The 20,853-nt window shown below is 40.3% G+C and overlaps 1 protein-coding gene across 1 annotated transcript in view; it reads right to left on the reverse strand.

Moving 5' to 3' along the window:
* The window catches only part of CCDC180 (coiled-coil domain containing 180), a 44,538-nt gene extending 26,420 nt beyond the window's left edge, over positions 1 to 18,118 (reverse strand). Inside the window, exons 1-18 of the mRNA XM_032778965.2 lie at positions 18,044 to 18,118; positions 16,620 to 16,741; positions 15,792 to 15,985; positions 13,720 to 13,799; positions 12,620 to 12,729; positions 12,408 to 12,536; positions 12,128 to 12,238; positions 9,266 to 9,361; positions 8,150 to 8,313; positions 7,778 to 7,897; positions 6,825 to 6,904; positions 6,222 to 6,310; positions 4,604 to 4,726; positions 3,111 to 3,284; positions 1,881 to 1,996; positions 1,140 to 1,266; positions 651 to 675; positions 188 to 558 (exon numbers count right to left, since the gene is read on the reverse strand). Coding sequence (XP_032634856.1) covers positions 188 to 558; positions 651 to 675; positions 1,140 to 1,266; positions 1,881 to 1,996; positions 3,111 to 3,284; positions 4,604 to 4,726; positions 6,222 to 6,310; positions 6,825 to 6,904; positions 7,778 to 7,897; positions 8,150 to 8,313; positions 9,266 to 9,361; positions 12,128 to 12,238; positions 12,408 to 12,536; positions 12,620 to 12,729; positions 13,720 to 13,799; positions 15,792 to 15,985; positions 16,620 to 16,688 — 2,178 coding nt within the window. The 5' untranslated portion in view covers positions 16,689 to 16,741; positions 18,044 to 18,118. The remainder of the gene's footprint in view (positions 1 to 187; positions 559 to 650; positions 676 to 1,139; positions 1,267 to 1,880; positions 1,997 to 3,110; positions 3,285 to 4,603; positions 4,727 to 6,221; positions 6,311 to 6,824; positions 6,905 to 7,777; positions 7,898 to 8,149; positions 8,314 to 9,265; positions 9,362 to 12,127; positions 12,239 to 12,407; positions 12,537 to 12,619; positions 12,730 to 13,719; positions 13,800 to 15,791; positions 15,986 to 16,619; positions 16,742 to 18,043) is intronic.
* Between the last annotated feature and the right edge of the window lie 2,735 nt (positions 18,119 to 20,853).

The following is a 20,853-nucleotide window of genomic DNA, read 5'->3' on the forward strand; positions in this document are numbered from 1 at the left end:
ACTTATGTATAGGCTTCACTGTCTCACATACAGAATCTACAGCTGCTCTAAATACCTAATGGTATATATTACAGAACATCACTAAACTAATGCAGTAAAGACCCATATGTGTTTTGGCTGTATAAACATCAAAAAGATTTACATTTGTGCTGAAGTTGATTTACCTTTATGAAGAAATTAGACCTACCTCAGACTCAGGAAGAATATCTTTCAAACAATCCATTTCTTCATACGCTTGTGCAGGACTGTCTCCATCCTCAAACCTATTTGCTTCACTTTCTGCACTGTCCTCTAAGTGTTCAGTTTCTTCACTTTCTGGAGCTGTGCTCTTCCCATCCCCTGGTTTCTCTGCTTCCTCAGTTTCTTGTACACTGCTCTCCTCATTCTCGACTGTATTTGTTTTTTCAGTTTTGTTTGTGAGGCTCTCAGCCTGCTGCTCTGCTTCTGTACTTCCTTGTGGAAAGCTCTCAGACTGTTGCTCTGTTTCTTCAGTTTCTTGTAGAAGGCTATCTCCTGTCGTCTCTGCCATATTTTCAACTTCTGAGTCTTCAACAAATACTTCCCAATTAAAATAAGACAGAAATGTCATCAGTCATATTCCAAAGAAGCATAGATTGAAAAAAATAAGATTTGCACTCTTGAGACATTACCTTGCTCTTCAAATGCAGAGCCCACCTCCCCAGGTAAGATTGAGAAGAAAAAGAAACAAAAAGGTGCAAGTTACTAGTTTAGAATAACATCAAGTTCACTTCACTTTCCAAAATTAATGTACTCCATCAGCACTGGAAAGTTCAAAGTAATAATGTACCATTAAAAGGAACTCATTTTTAAAATGTAATCCAGATTTGGATGATCTTTTAATTCTAATTTTTCTGTTTTAAAATGTAGGTGAAGTTATTGAAACGTAGGCATGAAAATGACAGATTAGAGACTAGGAGAGAAGTAGGCATAGTTTGGGCAGATGATGCAAAAAGTCTCCCTCACTCAGATCTGCCAATGAACCTCAGTCCTCTGGTGGCCAAAACTCTTTCATTTGCTCTAATCTTTGATTGATTTGGATTTGAATGCAAGATCCCCAACAATGAAACAACAATGCATCAGCCAGATTTCAAATCATAAGAAGTTTGTTTTCTTTATACCTGTTTATAGACTTCCTTCACGCCAAAATGCTGGCCAATGGATGAACTATAAGAAATCAATTCCTTCAGTATAGCTTCTGGGTAGGACGCTACTATCTTCACTAGGTCTTGGTGAAAGGCCTCATACCTGTCAAATACCAGGCTGCTATTTAAGAGATGATCATAACGGCCCCTTCTGACCTTAAACTCTATGAGTCTATGAGAATTCATTACATAATATAATAAAAATTAAATGTGAACATAATATACATCTGCATCTAATACATAATCTAGAAGTGAAGTTATTGGCATAAATCAATTTCCTAACCTATGTAGTCCCATTATCCAAGATCTTTAATTTCCGGGGCTACTGCAATGTTCTTGTGATTAAATCATTCATTTATTGTGCTAGCATATCCTGGACTAGCTTAGCACAATACAGAATCCTAATGTCAACCCAAGAAATTCAAATGAAAGAATTAAAAAAAACAATAACACATATTTATTTGTTTCCCCCTCAACTCTTTAAAAAAGTGGAGTTTTGCATCAACAGTTTTTTGCCCACTCTGACCAAATGCAATAAGACAGGAGAGCAAATTATTTGACATTAGTCTTCCTGAAGGTGAAGTAGCTAATGCAATTTTGGCTTTTCTACAAATGCATTCAAAATGCAACACAAATGTGATTAGAATGGTCTTATCAAGCTTTGGACATCCTTCACTCAAAAAGTTTGTCACATTTTCTACAATCCAGAATACATACCCAGCTCTAATGACATCCAGAGAAGCAAAGGCCTTTCCTAAAAGATTCTTCAGCTTTCGCTCAGAGCTTTGTGTTCTCAGTTTGTCCAAAATTATATCCAGATTAGCTTCCCTTATCTAGGGCGATATGAAAAACAAACAATAAGCATAAAGCTGTAAGAAGCCCAAATGTTTCATATCTATTTAGGAGTCAAGAAATTAGTTTCATGCACGTCTGTATTTTAATTATACATTAGACAGTACTTTAAAGGGGCATAATTAAAGTTAATAGGCTCAAAATTTGATCTATCTTGTCTCCAATTCCTTATGTCTATTTACAGACAGTAGGTTTTCCCCCCTAATCAGAGGTATCAATGCCCTTTACAAAAGAATCAGTGATCATAGCAACTGTATGTATTTGCCCATGTGTGTAAGAAAGAGAATAATGGAGAGAAAGCATATATAGAAGGTAAGAGAATTGCAGTTTAAAGCTTTCAAGAACTTATTGTAAATAGCTAGATAACATGTGAGAACACCTCTGTCTCAGCTCCCATCTGGGATGTTTGGCCTGGTAAATTCATCATCAAGCAGCACTACCTCATCCACTTCTTTGGGGCTCTATCAAGTGAGATTGTGATTGATGAACAACAGACATCCAGACTAGGCTTCTATATCCAATAATTCAGTCATCATTGACACTTACTGCTTCCCCTGCCAAAGGCACAGGGAGATCTGGGAGACTGCACAAGACATTCCAGAAGGGGCAAATTGATCTTACACAGGGAGGGGAGGCCATGCTACTTTCTTTCCAAAAGTTGGCAGGTATGAAAATCATTTAAAGATTCTGAACAATGCCTTCAAAATCCTTTTATCAAGCCACAGAGCACAAATATGACATGATAACTCAATATACATGCATGGTTCTGTAACTGCATAAGATTTTCCTTGTGAATATGCATGCAACTGTATATGAGTAATGATAAAAGTTATAGTTGCTAGAGCTGGAAAATACCAATTTAGAAAAATGAGATCATTCCCCTGCCAAGAATAAGATATAGTCCCCCTCAGAGGATGTATCAGATATTAGACTAATATACTTAGCAGTATGTAGCCATGTTCCAAACACAGAAACCATTAGAAACACTCCCACTTTAAGTTGTACTTGCTATAAAGGATTCTTTGAATACCAAAACCATCTTTTTGCGAGGAGGTGCTTTCTTTACACCACAGCGTTTTATACTTTTGATTGTACCTGATTTAGGTTTTCATGTTTCCGCCGACACTCATTCAGTTTCACCTGAAGTTCGTTTTCCTGCTGGGACAGTTTGAGCTGATGTTCATCCCAGAGGACAATAGCTTGTTGGAAATATTTGTACAAGTCTTTGCAATCCTGTTCAATGTGTTTAGCCAGGTCCTCAAAGTCTCTCTAAAACAATCAAACGGATAGAACAAATTATTAAATTTTTATTAGACTATTATCTGGGAGTAGAGATTCATGAGTAGTAGGAGGATAGCTGACATGCCAAGACTGCCTAGAGGAATCCTACAGTTACCTGATAAAGCAGAAGGTATATCAAGAATCAGAGAACACCATCTTTTTTCATATCACTACCATCCTTTCTGTTCTTGCAACTGTGCTAGTGAGAATTACATTACCATCAACAATATAACTTCTAGCAGCAACACTTTCAATGACGTATCAGACGATTAGAAGATAGTACCACAATGATGTTTGGACGGGGGTGAGTAGGTAGTAGTCCAATACCTACTTTTCAGAAATTGGAATCCCTTAGATACCATGACAAAGAGCCAGGCATGAGAACCTGGAAAGATGTTTAGAACCTAGAGTGTGAAAGAACAACTGCACAGCCTTTGAATTTGCACTACTCTTTTTTCTTTCCAGTCCTGTAAATTCAGTGAACATTTTTCTCACCACTGATAAAATCTAAAACAAAGTGCAAAAGTGGATGTGCCTTGCACATCACTTTTCAGATTATGATATTTATAACTGATATCAGTATATACACTATAATGCTTTATTAGTCCAAGACAATGGATGGAAAAATAGCTGTCTAACATCCAATATTTATGTGTAAATACAGCAAAATAAAACATATGCATATGGCTAAAGCTCAGATCATTTACCAAACAAAAAAATATTCACGTCATCTATCGTTGGTGGATAGTAAAGGAAACTCACCTCTTTTCCCATATGAATTAGCACAGAATTAACATAGGTTAAAAACAATAGCTAGGTAAACAAATAGAAGAGGCCAGCAAAATAATAATATTTTGCACTTTACATCATGTTCCAACTTATGATCTCAAAAGGTCATGTAACAAGTCAGCGACAGAGTCAGGAATAAAAACTAGATTGTCCAATTTCCAGCTCGTACTTCAGCTAAAAGACCACCCATCCCTCACAAGAGTAGCAACCACAAAGTTAAGCTCTGCATGAACCCTGAATTATTTAGCCATCTAGAAACTTGAGCACGACAGGCCAGTTGTTTTCATATAAAGTCATTGAAAAAATAAAACCAAAAGTTACGAACTCTCACTGAATGGCCTCAAGCATCTCTATTTTGAGAATAAGAGGTCTATGATATCATTGCACACTCTCTAACAGCACATCAGTAGAATAATAAAATGAAATGTGAAATTTTAAACCAGCATAGACTGCAGGATAGATGTTAGATTTGACTATTCTGAGGATGTAATAAAAAAAAATGGCCTTAGTAAACGTACATCCATCTGCTCCAGCTCCTGTTCAAACCGACTCTGCAGCCTTCCAACCATCTTGAAGAAGTCAGGATTCACAACCTTTTCAGCCTCTTTCTCTGTGCAAACTTTTAAACTCAACAGTTTATTCTAAAAGAAAGGAATATTACGTTATTGACATGTACCTGGTATGCAGTGTTGTTGTAGCTGTGCTGGTCTGAGGATATTGGAAAGACAAGGTAGATGACATAATATCTTGTACTGGACCAACTTCTGCTGGTGAGAGAAACAAGCTTCTGAGCTACACAGAGCTCTTCTCCAGGTCTGGACAGAAGCTCTATGTAAGCTCAAACACTCGTCTCTCTTACCAACACAAGGTAGTCCAACAGAAGATATTACCTCACCTACCTTGTCTCTCTAATATACCTGGCATCCCAGTTAACATGTTGCATGGTTCAACAGAGTTTGTTTAACTTCAACGTGCATTCTTTTCTTTTGAACTGGTAGCTTTAGAAATAAATATCCAACTTCAGTATCTTTTCCTGAAGAAACCCTAAGTGGAGGAAAAATAAAGCTGGGAATAGGCAGTGGGTGTTCAAGGTGAGGAGTTGTATACCTCTCCCACAGGAAGAGCACTACGTCTTTGATGACATACTGTTTATAACAATCAGTAATATTTTCAGAATATTTAAGTCCTATGATTGAATTGCAAATACTAGAAAACTGTAAATAATCAATGCTTTGTATTTACACAGACTTTGTCATCCAAAACTCTCAAATACTTTACAAACGTGGATTTAAGCCTCAAAACCACTTTATGCAGCATGTCAGTAGTATTATCCCCATTTTATATATGGAGAAATTGAGGTACAGAGGTTAAATAATTTCCCCAAGGCCACAGAGCAAACTGTGGCCATGCTGGGGTCCTGTCTCTCAATCTCCAGTGAGTGTGGGGAGGTTGGGGAAAGAATGCCACTGGTACTCACCTGCAGCAGGACACGGAGCGCTGCAGCTGGAAGCTGGCAGAGTGGAGCGGGCTGGGGCCGGGCTGCTCTGCTTTCGCCGCTGCTGGTGAGTGTGGGGAGGTTGGGGAAAGGATGCCCCCTGTACTCACCTGCGGCAGGAAGCGGAGTGCTGTAGCCCCTGCCCCAGCCCAGACGTGTCGCTGGAGGGCAGGGGAAGTTAGGAAAAAGGTCCCACACTTACTGGCAGTGGCAGAAGAGGAGCAGCCTGGTTCCAGCCCGCTCTACGCCACCAGCTCCCAGCTGAGGCGCTCTGCTTCCTGCCTCATGTGAGTACAGGGGGCGTCATTTCCCCAACCACACCGGCGGCGGGAAGCAGAGCACTGTGGCTGCGAGCTGACGCACTGATCCACCGGAGCACTGCTTTACCATGTTGTATGCAAACCAGTGTGATACTGAGTCACGTTATATTGGGGGTAGAGGTGTACAAATGCCATGTTATTGTGAAGAAAAGTACACAACATAGTTTTGACTAACAGGATAAAAGAGAACTTTGTGAGTAATTTGGGTTGTCATGCCGAAATAGTGGGTCTCAAATCAGACCTTATACTGGATGATCTGCTGCTATCAAAATCCTTCACTGGGTCTCCAAATTCAGCAACTTTCATTCTCATGACACTGACCTTGCATAGTTGTACATTGGCCAAACATTCCTGGCAAACTCTCTCATATTGGATGCGAATTATCATCATATGCTGCACATTATGGGTGTCTTTAGAAAAGAAGAAAAGGAAATAAGAGTCAGAGTGAAGACTTCACCATTTCCAACTGTAGCACATGTGAATATGACTGAACAGCTGTGTCTAGCCTCACTCTACCCTGGTGGCATGCTTGACTCTCATGTATGGGCATCACCAGCCAACACCACTAGGCTGCCTCTACCCAATTTTTTTTGCCATTATGCTTAGAAATGGTGAACTGTTATTTTTATTACATTTTAACACTGTTTGCACTGCTAAACAGGCTACAAACATCCAAACAGTTCCTGTCTGGAAAGCTTATAGTCTGGAAGACACACATATAGAAAGACAAGGCATACTGCAAAACTTAGAGGAAGGAATCACTTTAGAATGAGAAAAAAAGATTATCTAAAGAGAAAATAAAACCTGAGAGACCAAGATCAGGGCAGCATACGTATGTACAGACACACAGTACAGTTCAATCATGGCCTTAGAAATAAAATGGTTGCTTAAATCCCAGTTCATTGTCGTGAAGTCCTTGCTTACCTATATATTTGTTTAAAGCCACAAGAGATTCGTACCATTCATTTATCTCTGCTTTTGAATGCGTCGGAGGCAACAAATCACTATCGAAATAAGAAGCAAGAGACAAAATGTCATACATAATCCATTCCGGGCCTCAAGGGGTTAAACCTGTGAAGTAGTATAATAGCACTATTGCTTTTCCACATTTTGTTTGTTAGAAGATATATTTTCAGCAAGGCAAAACCATAGAGATGCTGCAAAAAAGCTGCCTTCTGGAAAACGGCCGAATTGTTATCTGTTTAGTTGCTATATTAATTTTAAAATGAAAAGGAATCATTACTTTAAAATTACAGTATTTTAATAGGTTATGCACACAACTTTTCTGGTTTAGAATGGATGGTGTCCTCTGCTGATTATTTATTATATATACACTAAAAACTCACACCATTCCCAAGATAGGCACTCAAACTTTTCAGTCAAGCCAAGTGAGGGTTATGGGATTTTCACCTACCCATTCATCCTGACTTGCCACTATTTATACTGTACTTTCAGAGCCACTGATTTCTGTTCTTTAGAGTTTTTACATCAGGCTTTTTCAGAGAAATTTGGGGTCTGGTATATCATATTCACTAGGTCCCCACCCCCTTCTATTCACTTTATTTACACAGACGTTACAGACATTTTGGGAGCCCCTGAGCTCCAGCCCCTGGTACAATTGTCCCCCATTTCCCTCCTTCTTATCATCCCTGTACATCACTACTTGCAGCTACTTGACGTTGCTAATAACGAAACATTTAATGACCCCTTCATTCAACACAACCTGCCCACTGAGAACCATGAGCATCACCTCACCGGTGAAAGATAGAAAGAAGTTTGGGGGCTCATTTGGTATGGTGTTCGTCCATTTTACAGTGGTAAATCAGGTGCATTATTCACTATAGCAAGAAATATTTTTTCTGTCTCTCATTTCATACCAAAGTACTTGCAGAAGCTCCATTCTCTTTCTACTAAGTGAAATCTGGTCCCTTATCATGTTCTCCAAGTCTCTTTTTACAGCTGTGGGATCCTGTACCTCTTTCCTTGCCATAAATTCTCTGTAGGACACAAGTAACCATTTAAATAAAGATATGTTTGGGACAATCTGTACCTTGACATCTAAAAGTTATTTTGAACCAGATAGATTTAACTCCAGTCACTAAAAAGGAGCATAAATGCCAACATTAATTGCCAACTGTTAGCTTTACAAAGAACAGAATCAAAGATTATTTTGTAACAGAAACACAAATGGGGTCTTGTCATTTAGTTTTAATCCTACTAAAAATATAATCTGTTGCACAACTACGGACCTGAAACTGTGAACCACATAGTCCTTCTGTATGATTTTCCAGTCCTTCAGCCTCTCTTGCCACTTGAGCCATTGAGACAGCTCCCTTTTCAGGTCTGCCTCCATCAGATTAACAAACAACTTGGCTATTGCCCTCTGATTGGCTAGTAGGGCTTGGTTTATCATCTGTGCATCGGAAGACACAAAAAGGAATAAAGGGTAGCACAAAGCATACAAAAATTTGACAGCTATTATTTTTTAATCCAATGCAATGCACTGAACTAAAAGAGACTGTTAGAGAAACAGTGGAAAAATGGGGAGTATTTTGTACAATACAGAACACTTCTCCTAAATTGGGATGACTGGTATGTTTGAACAACAGCACTGAACAAATCAAGAAGTCCCAGATTCAGACATAGCACAATAATAGCCATATGTAATTCGAGAGGGTTTTAGACTTCCTCTGAAGCACAAAGTATTAGACAGTGATGACCTTGTCTATAGTCAGGAAATCTCCGATAGCTGTGGAGCTGCAACAGTGGGAGATTTCTTGAAAACTGCCATCTTAGGCACAACCTTAGAGGCAGGATACTAGACATAATGGCCCAGTTGTATGATCCAGTAAGGTAAATGCCATAAATATAAAAATATGTTGAAAGAAAAGCCTTCACACAATATGCCCAATTGAATTACATGAGTGAGCAAATGCTCTGATTTTGATCATATCGCTATCAGTGCTTAGCTTGAGGAAACTGTACATATTAAAAGTGAAGGAGGTTTTCTTTCCCTAATGGACAGTAACAAGGTATGGAAAATGTACCTATATGTTTTAGAAAGGAATGATTTGTTGAGTACTGGAAAATACTGATGTATGTCAGAGAGATAAGACAGCACCTGCATGGAGGGAACTGCAGGTGAAAAAAGTTATGAGAAATGATGATTTAGCTCTTGTATTTTTTCATTGTTAAGAAAGTGTGATAAGTTTGAAAGAGAGGTAGAAGTGGGACTAACACTTCCAGAGTGAAAAAGGAAGAAAATTAATCACTCCTTACAGTACACAAGGAATATTCCATCTTGCTACTTTCTCTACAGCCTCTTAGACAAATGAATGACTGCATATATCAATATGAAAGATTACCATTGCTTCAGTATGTATGAACCTGTGAACATCAGAGGGTGAGAAATAAGAAATATCCTTCAGAATCTTGGTATATTTCCTCAGTAAATCTTTTATCTGGGAAACCAAAGGAAAGAGAAAAAAAAAGAGCCCCAAAAGTCAGTATTTCTTAAGATAAGAATCTGAAACAAGACATAGATGTTTTGTTTCCTTAAAAAAAAAAAATCAGTTGACTAAAATACACAGTCATAGCACAGATTCAAAGCTCAATTTATGACTTAAAATAAAAACAAACTAATGTATTTTTCTTCTAAAATGTGATACCTTTAATAAAAACATGGTTGTATCAAATATTTTAGTAACTATTACGAAAATCAACTGCTTCGTAATATATGTCACCCTTTAGATCGATGGTTCTCAACCAGGGGTATGTGTACCCCTATGGATACACAGAGGTCTCCAGGGCAGGGAGAGAGGTACATCAACTCATCTAGACATTTGCCTAGTTTTACAACAGACTACATAAAAAGCACTAGCGAAGTCAGTACAAACTAAAATTCCATACGACTTGTTTCTTCTGCTCTATACTATACACTGAAATGGAAATACAATATTATATTCCAATTGATTTATTTTATAATTATATGGTAAAAATGAGAAAGTCAGCAATTTTTTAGTAATAGTGTGCTGTGCCACTCTTGTATTTTTATGTCTGATTTTGTAAGCAAGTAGTTTTTAAGTGATGTGAAACTTGGGGATACGTGAGACAAATCAGACTTCTGAAAGGGGTACAGTAGTCTGGAAAGGTTAAGAGCCACTGCTGTAGATCACTGCAGACAGGTTACAAGTCAAGTCAAACATGACCAACTTCCTGTTAGACATTTACAGCTAAATGCCAGGCCCCATTTAAACAATAGCACTGGGCACACAAGCCCCTTGCTGCTGTATACATGTTGCTGAGGCACAAGACTGGAAGGAAACAATCTGAGCTCTATTTCTGGCACTGTCACAACCTTCTGTGTAGCTCTGGACAACTCATCTAACTCTCTGATCCTCAATTTACCCATTTGTAAAATAGGAATATTATTCCCCCTACACCACAGAGGTGTTGTGAGGAGATCCTTAAACAGGGATAAGAAAACAAGGCACTTACTTGTCCCATTAGTATAGCATGTGAGCACCTCATAAGCTTTAATGTATTTATCCTCTGTGAGATGGGGAAGTACTAGTATCTCCACTTCACAGACAGAGCTAGGGCCCAGAGAGAATAAGTGACTTGCTCAAGAGCGAAAAGGAAGTCTTTTGCAAAGCAGGAAACTGAAACTAGATCTTCCATATACCCAGCTTGCATCCTAAAAAATGAACCAACGAGTGTTTTCTCTCTAAACACTTATACCATACTTTTCATCTGTAGAAGATACAATAGTATCTTTTAAAAGAGCTTTGAAAAGATGAGCAATATCATTATCTCCATTCTACATATGGGAAAATTGAGGCACAGAGCAGTTTCATGGCTCATGTAACAAGCTGTATGCCTGACATGCAATGACTTTTTATTATGAATAGTATTGCATTTCATATTTTGATACAGTCCATATGAAAGACTGGCAAAACAGAGTTGTATATTATCATATTATAACAAACAATAGGTTAAGTGATAATCAAAGGTTGAAGCTTGAAGTAAAACTGTTCATCATCAATGTTACAGGAGCTCTAACATACTTTAGAAGATGGGTACTTAAGTGCCAAGGATGATTTTATTTGTTTTCTTGTTTCTATCATGTATAGAATTATTGAGTGAATGACTCATTACAACCAGGCTTCTTTCTTTTCCCAGGTTCCTCAGGAATAAGTTGAGAAACATATAGCATGGGTGAAAGAAAAACAGCAGTCCTGATGAGTTGAGAAGATTCTGTTGTGGACATTGGTTCACACTGTAATACTAGCATGTGTTTTTGTATGCAACCGTTTGCATATGTGCCTACAGCGAAGCATTTTATAAACCCAAATCGATAAATGATGAGCAACCCTTCCGTCTAAAGAGATTTCTATTGCTTAAAAGGCTGGAAATATAACACGGGTAGTCAGAATGGCTAATCAGATAGTACACAGAAGTTACTAGTGGTGGTGTTTGATTTGCATACTAACAAACACTTTAGGGTCTGATCATGGCTTAACACTAAAACAGTGGTTCTCAACCTTTACTGCAGCCTGCACTCCTTTGGTTCTCAAAATATGTTGTCGCATCCCTTATCAAAAATCACTGAAGTAGGTCAGTTCTTTAAACCTAGATATATCATAACTATAGAATGAAAGAGAGAGAATTACATATTTACTTTAATTTTGCAATAAAATTAAGACTACATGAAAAATTACAAATGTCTTTAGATTTAATAAATTTATAGGTTTGATTAAACAAAGTAGTTGTACTTACATGCCTGTGCTTAATTTGTGATTTCGATGATTTACCCTCTAAAAAAATCTGGCATGTCTCGCACCCCCAGAAAGAGCATCTTGCACCCCCAATGGGTGCGTGCACCCCAGGTTAAGAACCACTGCCCTAAAACAACCAAGCAGCGGCAGAAGGAAGAATCAGACACCTCACATACACCTACATGGCCTCTTCATGTCTCTGCTGCAGGTGCCAGGACTGGGGAGGGAGGAAGCAGAGGCTGTGAACATGGTACACATCTCTCCCCACCTGCACAGGTGGGGAGAGAATGATAGGATAATCCAGAAAAGGAAGGCAGTAATCCACTACTAGTCAGGGCCTGCAGCACAACACTACCCAGAGGGAGCAAGTTGCTTCCTGCTCCTTACCCAGGGTTAGGAACAAATGCTTAATACAGCAATTAATAAATAACCATTCAAACTTTAGCTCACTTTCTCAGCTCGAGCCACTTCAAGCTTTATTAAGGTTTCATCCATCTCTTTAATCTGCTGCCTTCTATACAAGGACTTCTGGGAGACGGCATCCCATAACTCCCCAAAACTCTGTAAGAAAAAATGTGATGTCAGTCCCACTGAAAAACTAACATTGAAAAATATGACTGCAAAAGGAGGTAGAAATAGACATTACATATACACATGTGGCAAGCAAAGAAAAAAGGAGAGACAAGGGCTTGAGCTAGAGCATTAGGTTAAATCAAATACACTCCCTTACTGTGAATGAAAAGGCTTCCAGATCAGTGTCACTTTCAATCTTTTTGAACAGAAGTTCAATAGCTCTATCAGATTCTGACAGCTTTGTCAAAAGCAACTCTCCAGACTCCAAAATGAATGGTTCCATTTCCTAAAACAGGCAGGTATATGAATCAGATATTGGGTATTAGGCCTTGCCACTTATATAACACTCCAGACTACCTAGAGTCTCACCCTCCCAATGCAGGCTAACTCCTGTTCTAGCACTGCCACTGCTTCATTATGACGGCCTCGTCTGCGCTCTGAGAGGCGTTCAATGATATTGCTGTTTGTCTTCTCAGGAACTGCCGAGGAAGAAAATAAAGATGATGCAGACTGGATGTGTTGCTGCAGAATGTCTAATGTAGTCACCAACGCATTACTAAATCAACACTAAGATCTCTGGGCTTTGTGCAGCAGGAAAGATCCATAGCCTTACACAATACAAAAGGGCACAAATTATAATAGCACTCTGCAATTATACAGCACTTTTTATCCTATGATATACTAAAACACTTTGAAGACATTTATTAAGTCTCACATTCCCTCTGTAAGGCAGGCGAATATTATCTCCATTTTCACAGATGGGGAAATTTATGCCAAAGAGATGTTAAGTGACTTGCCAAATAATAAAGACACAGAACAGAACTGAGGAAATATTGACTCCTATTTCCCTGCTCTAGCCTCTAGAAAACTTTGCTTTTAATTTTGACACATGAACAAGTTATTGAGTGAAAAACTCAGAGGGAACCTTAAACCAATATTAATGCAGTATCACATAATTCTTGGGAGAATATTTGCAGTGGAGAAAGGGCAGAGGTCCTTGGTGTACATTGGAAAGATATGTATTTTAATAGGCGACACACCATCATAGAGCTCCCATTTCTCACATGAATATTTGCCCATTACATTTTTACAAAATAGTGCTCAAATGCTTTTCATATCACAGAAAGTCTGCAAGGGTAAAGTTTAATACATACTGTACTGAAAAGAATGGTTCTCTGAAAGCCAAATACTGATTTTTAATGTTTGTTATTAATCTCTTTTTCTGCAATGAACAAAAGCACACAAACTATTAAATTCACACCTGGTATATACAGGTGAAACTCCACTGACATCAAAAGACTTGTGCCTGCTTATACTAGGGCTGAATTTAACTTTACATCTATATATTCTGAGTAATCAAACAAGTACAAAACTACAATAAACGTTTCTGTGATTATTCCCTCCCCTCTGTGTGGGAAATTCCTAAAGAATCATTAAAAATAACATAAGATTAAGTTAGTAAAATTTACTAATGAAGTCACTGAGGCCTCTGACTTCCCGGGCTGCAATCACATCTTCACTTTCTTGAGCTTTTCGAAATGTACTTTCCCTGAAATAGAAACGGAGATGAAAGCCTTGACATATGCCATAAAAGAAAAAGTAGGGATCTCCAAAAGGCATTGCTTCACAATTTGCAAATTGTATTTGTAAATTCATTTGTAAAAAATCTAAATGACCATAAGCATCATCATAACTTTAGTGAATTTGGAGGGGGTAGTGTTTCACAGAATGAATGTTACATTTTCCCAGATGAAATGGAACAAATTAATTAATTATCATAACTCATTTGGTGAAAATAACCCAAAATACAATGGCATAACAACAACTCATCCCAGATGTAAATACATACTAACTATAGCAAAAGTACTTGAAACTAGAACATTTTTCTGCCCTCTGACTCTTTCATTCAGTGGGGCACAATGTATTTCTCTATGTGGTTGTTCTCAGAATTAATACTACGGGGACTCTACAGTAACAAGATAAAAAGAAAACTCTAGTTGGATAGACAGTTTGCATCACTTATAAACTATCATCTTCTCATGGTCTGCTATGAGAGTGATGACCAATTCTCAATTAGGCCAGATCTGACTTTCCTCACAAATAATAGGTATTTGCCAGCAGAATCATCTCTCATATGTTTTACAAGTGCATTGGAGACAGAAACCTTTCATGGGGGGGTTAAAATGTGTCAGTTCTGTTAATGCAGGTATCACCTTTGCATAACTTGGATTTTAATTATACTTCCACTTCTGGTCATGGCTATGGTTACAGCCTGAACAGCATATTTGTTCTCTTTCAGTGATATTCCAGATACAATATTCTTACTTTACAAGTTCAAAGATTATATTGCTCATTGCAAAGTCCACCTAGGATCTGCACATCCAACTAGGATTTCTCTCCCTCTACATCTTGACTGTTATTAGAGGTTCTGCAATTAGAACTTAGCAGACACTTTGTTCAGGATGCATGAAGCAGAACAGACTATTTTCATTCTTCCATAGATGATTTACACCAATGGTTTAACAGGAGTAGAATTTTGTTCGCAGTTAATAGGTGCATCAGACTTAAAGGTATAAACAATGCTAATCTATTTAGCAAGGAACCCTTTTTACATAGTCCCTTTCCAAAAAATAAATGCAATTTAAAGTAAGACTAATGAAAACTGTGCATAGTTCCAGACCATTTTAAACAAAATAGTATAATACCTTTTAAAAAGGAAAACCATAATATGCAGCCCTCTACAAACATTGACTAATTAATTCTTGCAAATCCATGTGAGGTAGGCCAGCATTACCCCTCTTTACAGCTAGGAAAACTGAGTCACATGGAGGTTGAGTAATTTGCCCACTGCTACAGAGAGAGTTATTGCCAAAACCACAATTAAAATTCAGGGAGTTCCTAGCTTCCAGTCCAATGCTCAAACCTCGCTGCCCCTTTTTGACCTGAGTAGCTAGGGCCAAAATTTGGGGTCTAGTGGATTGTTTTGGTTAGGAGCAGAAATTGATGTTGGAGTCAGGTCTTTCTTTGATACAATCCTGTTTATTTACAAAGAATGTACAAAGGCCTGTTTCCCTCAACACAGCAGGTGACAGTTCCTTTGCTCACAGTTCCAAGCCCCTTTACAGCTAATACTTAGACCAAAAGTTCTCTCTCTAGGCCTTTCTCAGGGCCACATTCCCAGCGCTTGCTCAGGCTGCATCCTTGGCTTTCTGCTGTTTCTCTCTCAGCTTCTCTGCTGTTTCTTTTTCTTTTCCTCTCCTTCTTATGCCTCTCCCAGTCCATAAAGACAGAGACACACACTTCTACCAAACAATACGTCGTGACAGCCCTCCACCCACGTATGCCTGGTATGTGCCTTTGCTTTGAGTGGTGACGTGTTTTGGGTGGAAGCTGCTATTGTTTCAGCTAGTTCCATAAAACAGCTTAACTGTTTCTTAGATTTATCAGTAATGAGGGTTGGCTGTGATACCCACTAGTTTCAAAGAAGTTTAACCCAGCCCATAACCATATATAATTATAAATGTATACTTCCAATCTATACCTGTACAACACTGGATTTTCAGTGAAGTCATCATTGGGCATTCCCTCAACCCATTTCTGCTGGCGATGAGATAACAGTCCTTTACCAGCACACATTCCCAAGTCCCTAACCACAGGAATCCTTCCACTGTTCATAGGAAACTTATGTTGCTCTGCCTTGTTTCTCACTTCCTCCAGAGATCGTACTAAGTGCACCTTCACAGAAACATAATCAAGGTGTTAAAACTCTCAGTAATCCACTGAAAGCAGAGAAGATCAAAGAAGCTGCACTGAGTAAAAGTGACTGAATAGGAGATAAAGTAATAAACAATTCTTTGCACTTACATAACATCTTTCATCCAAGGTTCTTTACAAAATGAGCAAGAACATTCCCCTTTTAACAGATGGGGAAACAGAGGCACAGAAAGGTTATATGACTTGCTTAAGGTCATCCAGCAAGTCAGTGGCAGAGTCAGGAACAGAAATTAGTTAACCGTGACTTCAAGTCCCATGCTTCAACCACTAAGCCATGCTGATTTTCCTTTAAAAAATTAAACCAGATGTATACCCTAGCCAAATCCTTCTGAGTCTGGCAAACTAAGCCTCTGAATTTATCCATCATTGCCATGTCATTAACATAACAAATTTTGGCTTTGGCAAATACATTGTGAGATTCAAAAGACACATAGCAGGACCTTAAAAGGTCTGTTGGGGAGTGCACCCTGATGACATCAAAGTTATTTTCTGCTAAAACAAACCAAATATCCAAAAGGTCCAAATTCATCTCTACTGAATTCAGAACAGCAAGAACAAAACAATAAATTTGGCTTAGACTCTGATGTTTCTGTACCTCATCATCGAAGATCTGCCTGTAGACTTTCCCACTGGGGACAACACGTACTGCTCCCACCAGCACCATGTTGCAAAGTGCTCAGTTCTTGGCTTGTTTGCAGAACAATTTCCTTGCACCAACTTGGGGGAGGGGGCACAGAGAGAAGGAGGCATGAGAATGAAATCTTTAAAAGGACACCATCAAGTTTAAAATTAGACATCGATCTGAAAAATTTGCACCTTTATATCATTATAAATATACACTACAATTATTATAACTTAAAGATGGAAACATATTGGTGGTTTCTTTACTTTGTGCCTTTGACAGGACTGCTCCGGGTGGGGCAGGGACTTGCCTATCACCTAGCTATTCTGCAACACCCCACAAGGGCTATTCCAGCAGGCAAGCAAATTGGTAAATGTGCCCGATGGGATGTTAGATGGGGTGGGATCTGAGTTACTACAGAAAAGCCCTCTAAGAAACAGGCATATTTTGAAGTCGGTCAATTAAAAAAAATTGAGTTGCCATTATCCCATTGAAGAGAAATATTGTTCCTTACATAGGCCCTGATCCTGTAAGTGACTTCATGAGAGTGGATCCCTGTGCCTATAGTCTCACTGAAATCATTGGGATCCCCACAGGTACAAGGATCTGCCAGGCAGAGTCAGCTGCAAGATCAGAGCTTTAAGAGAAATGTTATGAAAAGCTTCTACCTACAGAAACTCAAAAACAATAACAACAAGGAGTCCGGTGGCACCTTAAAGACAAACAGATTTATTTGGGCATAAGCTTTCATGGGTAAAAGCCCCACTTCTTCATCAAAAAACAATGACGATGACCATCCCAAAAACTATTAATGAAGACCACAGCTGTGAATTTCCAGCGTTTCTTCCGTCACCTAGATTCTGGCCAGCAGAGCCTCGCTGGTGGCCCAGCAGCTATTGTGGGTTACAACATTTTCACCTTTCGTAAATAAGCGATCAAAACACATCGCCCTTGGGGAGTTCGTTGCGTCACTTGTGCCTTCCTTTCAGTGATGCTAGGAGATTCAGAGGACGGCATGTGTCGTACAGGATAGGGTGTGAACCTCCTGGAGACCGTGATATAAACCCACATGAGGACGCTCTTCCCACGGTGCAGTTTCCCCCCAGAGCTCCTAGAAAGACACCTCCCCCTGGGCTCTTGCCCCTCTGCTGAGAAACGGGAGGAGGCCGCTAGCGCTGCAGTGAAATCAATCGGGCTTGTGGATCAGAGAAGGGAGGGAGAAGCAGCGAGGTTCTGATGCTATGAGATGGCGACGGGGAGGGAATTTCTACCAACCTCCAGGCAGGCCCAGAGCGGGGCGCACCCTGCATTCCCCCAGCAGAGGTAGGGGGTCACTCTCCCCAGCACCCCCTCCCACAGCAGGACGGGGGCGGTTCATCTCTCAAACACCCTAGTACCTGAATAGCCGCCCAGCTCCCAGCGCAGCTCCCCGGCTGGGCCAAGCGTCTGCTCGTCTCCATGGTAACGCCGGGCGCAGGAGACACAGCGGGTGTGAGCTCCTCTTCTCGCGAGATCCTTTAAACTCCCGCACGACTTTTCGAGCGTTTACCTGTTGCCGTGGAAACGCAGGGATGCGGGGTGAGGCTTGTGTCGCGCCTCTGGGGCCTGCTGCACCGAGGCGCTGCCTCCCGCCCGGCTGATGCCATTTGCTGGTTGCTCAGTGGCCTCTGGGAAAGGTGGTACTAGTCTCAGCTCTGGTGGACCAGCGTTACTTGCGGCACCAACAGGCCAGTGGTGGATTTAGAGTTGGTGGGGCCCTGTGCTCAGCTTCGTTGTTGCCCCCCCCTCCCCGTTTTCATTCTTTTTTTCTCTATTCTCCTCTTGGGACTCAGGGCTGGGGGTGCAGGGTCTGGGAGGGAGTTAGGGTGCGGGAAGGGGTTCAGGGCTGGGGGTCTGGGTGGGGGCTATGGTGCAGGAGCAGGCTGGGGGTTGGGGTGCAGGATCTGGGTTGGAGTTAGGGTGCAGGAGCGGGGTGGGGGTGCAGGGTCTGGGTGCCCCCCGCAGCTCCCATTGGCTGTGATTCTTGCCCGTGCTGAGCTGCCCAAGTGCCCGGCCCTGGGGCCCCCTGTTGTTGGGGTGCCACGGCATCCTGTGTTTAATGGTAAATCCTCCTCTGGCAGAGGCCAAGAACTGAATGATCCACTGAGTCTGAATCACATTTACACAGCATGGACTCTGTGAATCTGGGTTTGAGTCACATAAGTGAAGCAATTTGGTAGAAGTTTGTACTACTGCCACCTCTGTAAGTACTTATTGTGTGAATAGGAAGGAGTCTTCAGTTTTCAAGGCTGCTAAGGCAGCAGCTTCCACCACCAGTATGAAATTCACTTATAAAAAGTTCTGCTTGTCAAGAAAAAAATGAGCAGATTTTCTTTGCCATTCACTGTCTGCATAAAACTTTTATTTGCTATATTAATAAATAATGACAGCATCTACCTAACACTTTACAAACAGTGACTATTGTTATTCCCATTTTGTTGATGGGAAAACTGAGGCACAGTGAAAAATGTCAGAGCCAGGATTAGAATTAAGAAGTGTTTTAATTTATATTTTATTGAAAAATATCTGTCCCCCCCCCGCTAAATAAAGGGAGAATGGGGGGGGGGGGAAAGAAAGGCAGAAAACGGAAAAGTAAAGGAATGGGCAGAGAGAGAAAGGAGAAGGAAATGGAGCAGGGAAAGGAAAGAAGAATGACATTTCCATTCACTAGGAATTAATAACATGTTTCGAAAAAGTTAGACGAAATCTTTTCAGATTTGTCTGGAGTCCCTCTTCTCCAAAACATTATCTTCTTTTTAACTGCTAAGTCCCATATTACCGTGCCAAGCTTCTATCCCCAGAAGCTATTTGCTTTTCTATCTAAGCAATAAACTGTTTGGCTACAATCATTGATCTAGAAAATCAAACTTCCTGTGAGTCAGAGCATTTCCAAACCACAGTTCTGGGAGGTAATTTTTAGAGATGTAGCCACTATCATGTTAATCCTCCTACCTATTCTAGCCAAATGATCTGTGTCCTGGAATAGTCCAAAACACGTGGGCCAGTGTGGCTCCAGGAGTCTCCAGCAGCAATCTGCACTAATTGAAACCTACATGGGGACCAGTCTGAAGGAAATACAATTTTCTGCTGGATCAGCCTTAATCATAGATCAGTAGTAGCAGAGATTTTAATGTTTTCTAAGACACTTAATTATTGACAAGGATATACACAAATCTAAATTAGGGAGTTTTTTGGGGCCAGAAGTAAGTTATAACAGCCATTCAGGTGAATGTAGATGTTTTTGGCTCCCAGGCCTATACTCAGATTACTAGATGTTGCTGCCTCTCATGTTTATTGTACAGTACTTTAGTCCAGGGGTTTTCAAACTGGGGGTTGGGAACCCTCAGGGGGTTGTGAGGCTATTACATGTGGGGTCACGAGCTGTCAGCCTCCACCCCAAACCCAGCTTTGCCTCCAGCATTAAAAATGGTGCTAAATACATTAAAAAGTGTTTTTAATTGATAAGGTGGGGTCGCATTCAGAGACTTGCTATGTGAAAGGGGTTACCAGTACAAAGTTTGAGAAACCCTGCTTTAATCACTTGTTTTTGCCCACTCTCCCCAGTAAACCATTTCTTAGTTCGACCGTGCATTCCAGGTTGCCAGTGAATGTACAAAGACACACCTTGAGTGTATAGAGAAACTCAGTTGTACACTGGTGTGTGTGTGTATTTTATATATATCTTTCTACTGAGCTCACCAACAAAACTTGTATTGATTTAAATGGGAGCAGAATTTGACAAGTCTTGTTTTTGTCTCTTCCTTAACTGATCTTCACATTTTCAATTAAAACACCCACTACAGGGAAATAAATTGAATAGACATTGTTGTGATGGAGAAATGCTTCCAACATTTCTGTTCAAGCCACTTCAATTCTCTCTCTCTCAGTTACAACCAAAGATTTTTGAGGTATTAGGAGCTGTACCAATAGCAGATGGAGTTGCTTTCCATTGTGATACTTCTCCAGCCGCATAGTTCTGTGCAGACCCGCCCGGGGGAGGGAAGTGGGGCAATTTGCCCCAGGCCTCGGGCTCTGCAAGCGCCCCCATGAGAATGGCTGAGGCTCCCTCCCTGGTCCCACCCAACCCCATTCTCCGCCCCTCTCCCGGAGCCTCAGTGCATCCAGCAGCGTCCCTGGACAGCAGTGCAGCGTGGCTCCGGTGGGGCCC

The sequence above is a fragment of the Chelonoidis abingdonii genome, chromosome 24 (genome assembly GCF_003597395.2).
Source record: "Chelonoidis abingdonii isolate Lonesome George chromosome 24, CheloAbing_2.0, whole genome shotgun sequence".
Lineage (NCBI taxonomy): Eukaryota > Metazoa > Chordata > Testudines > Testudinidae > Chelonoidis > Chelonoidis abingdonii.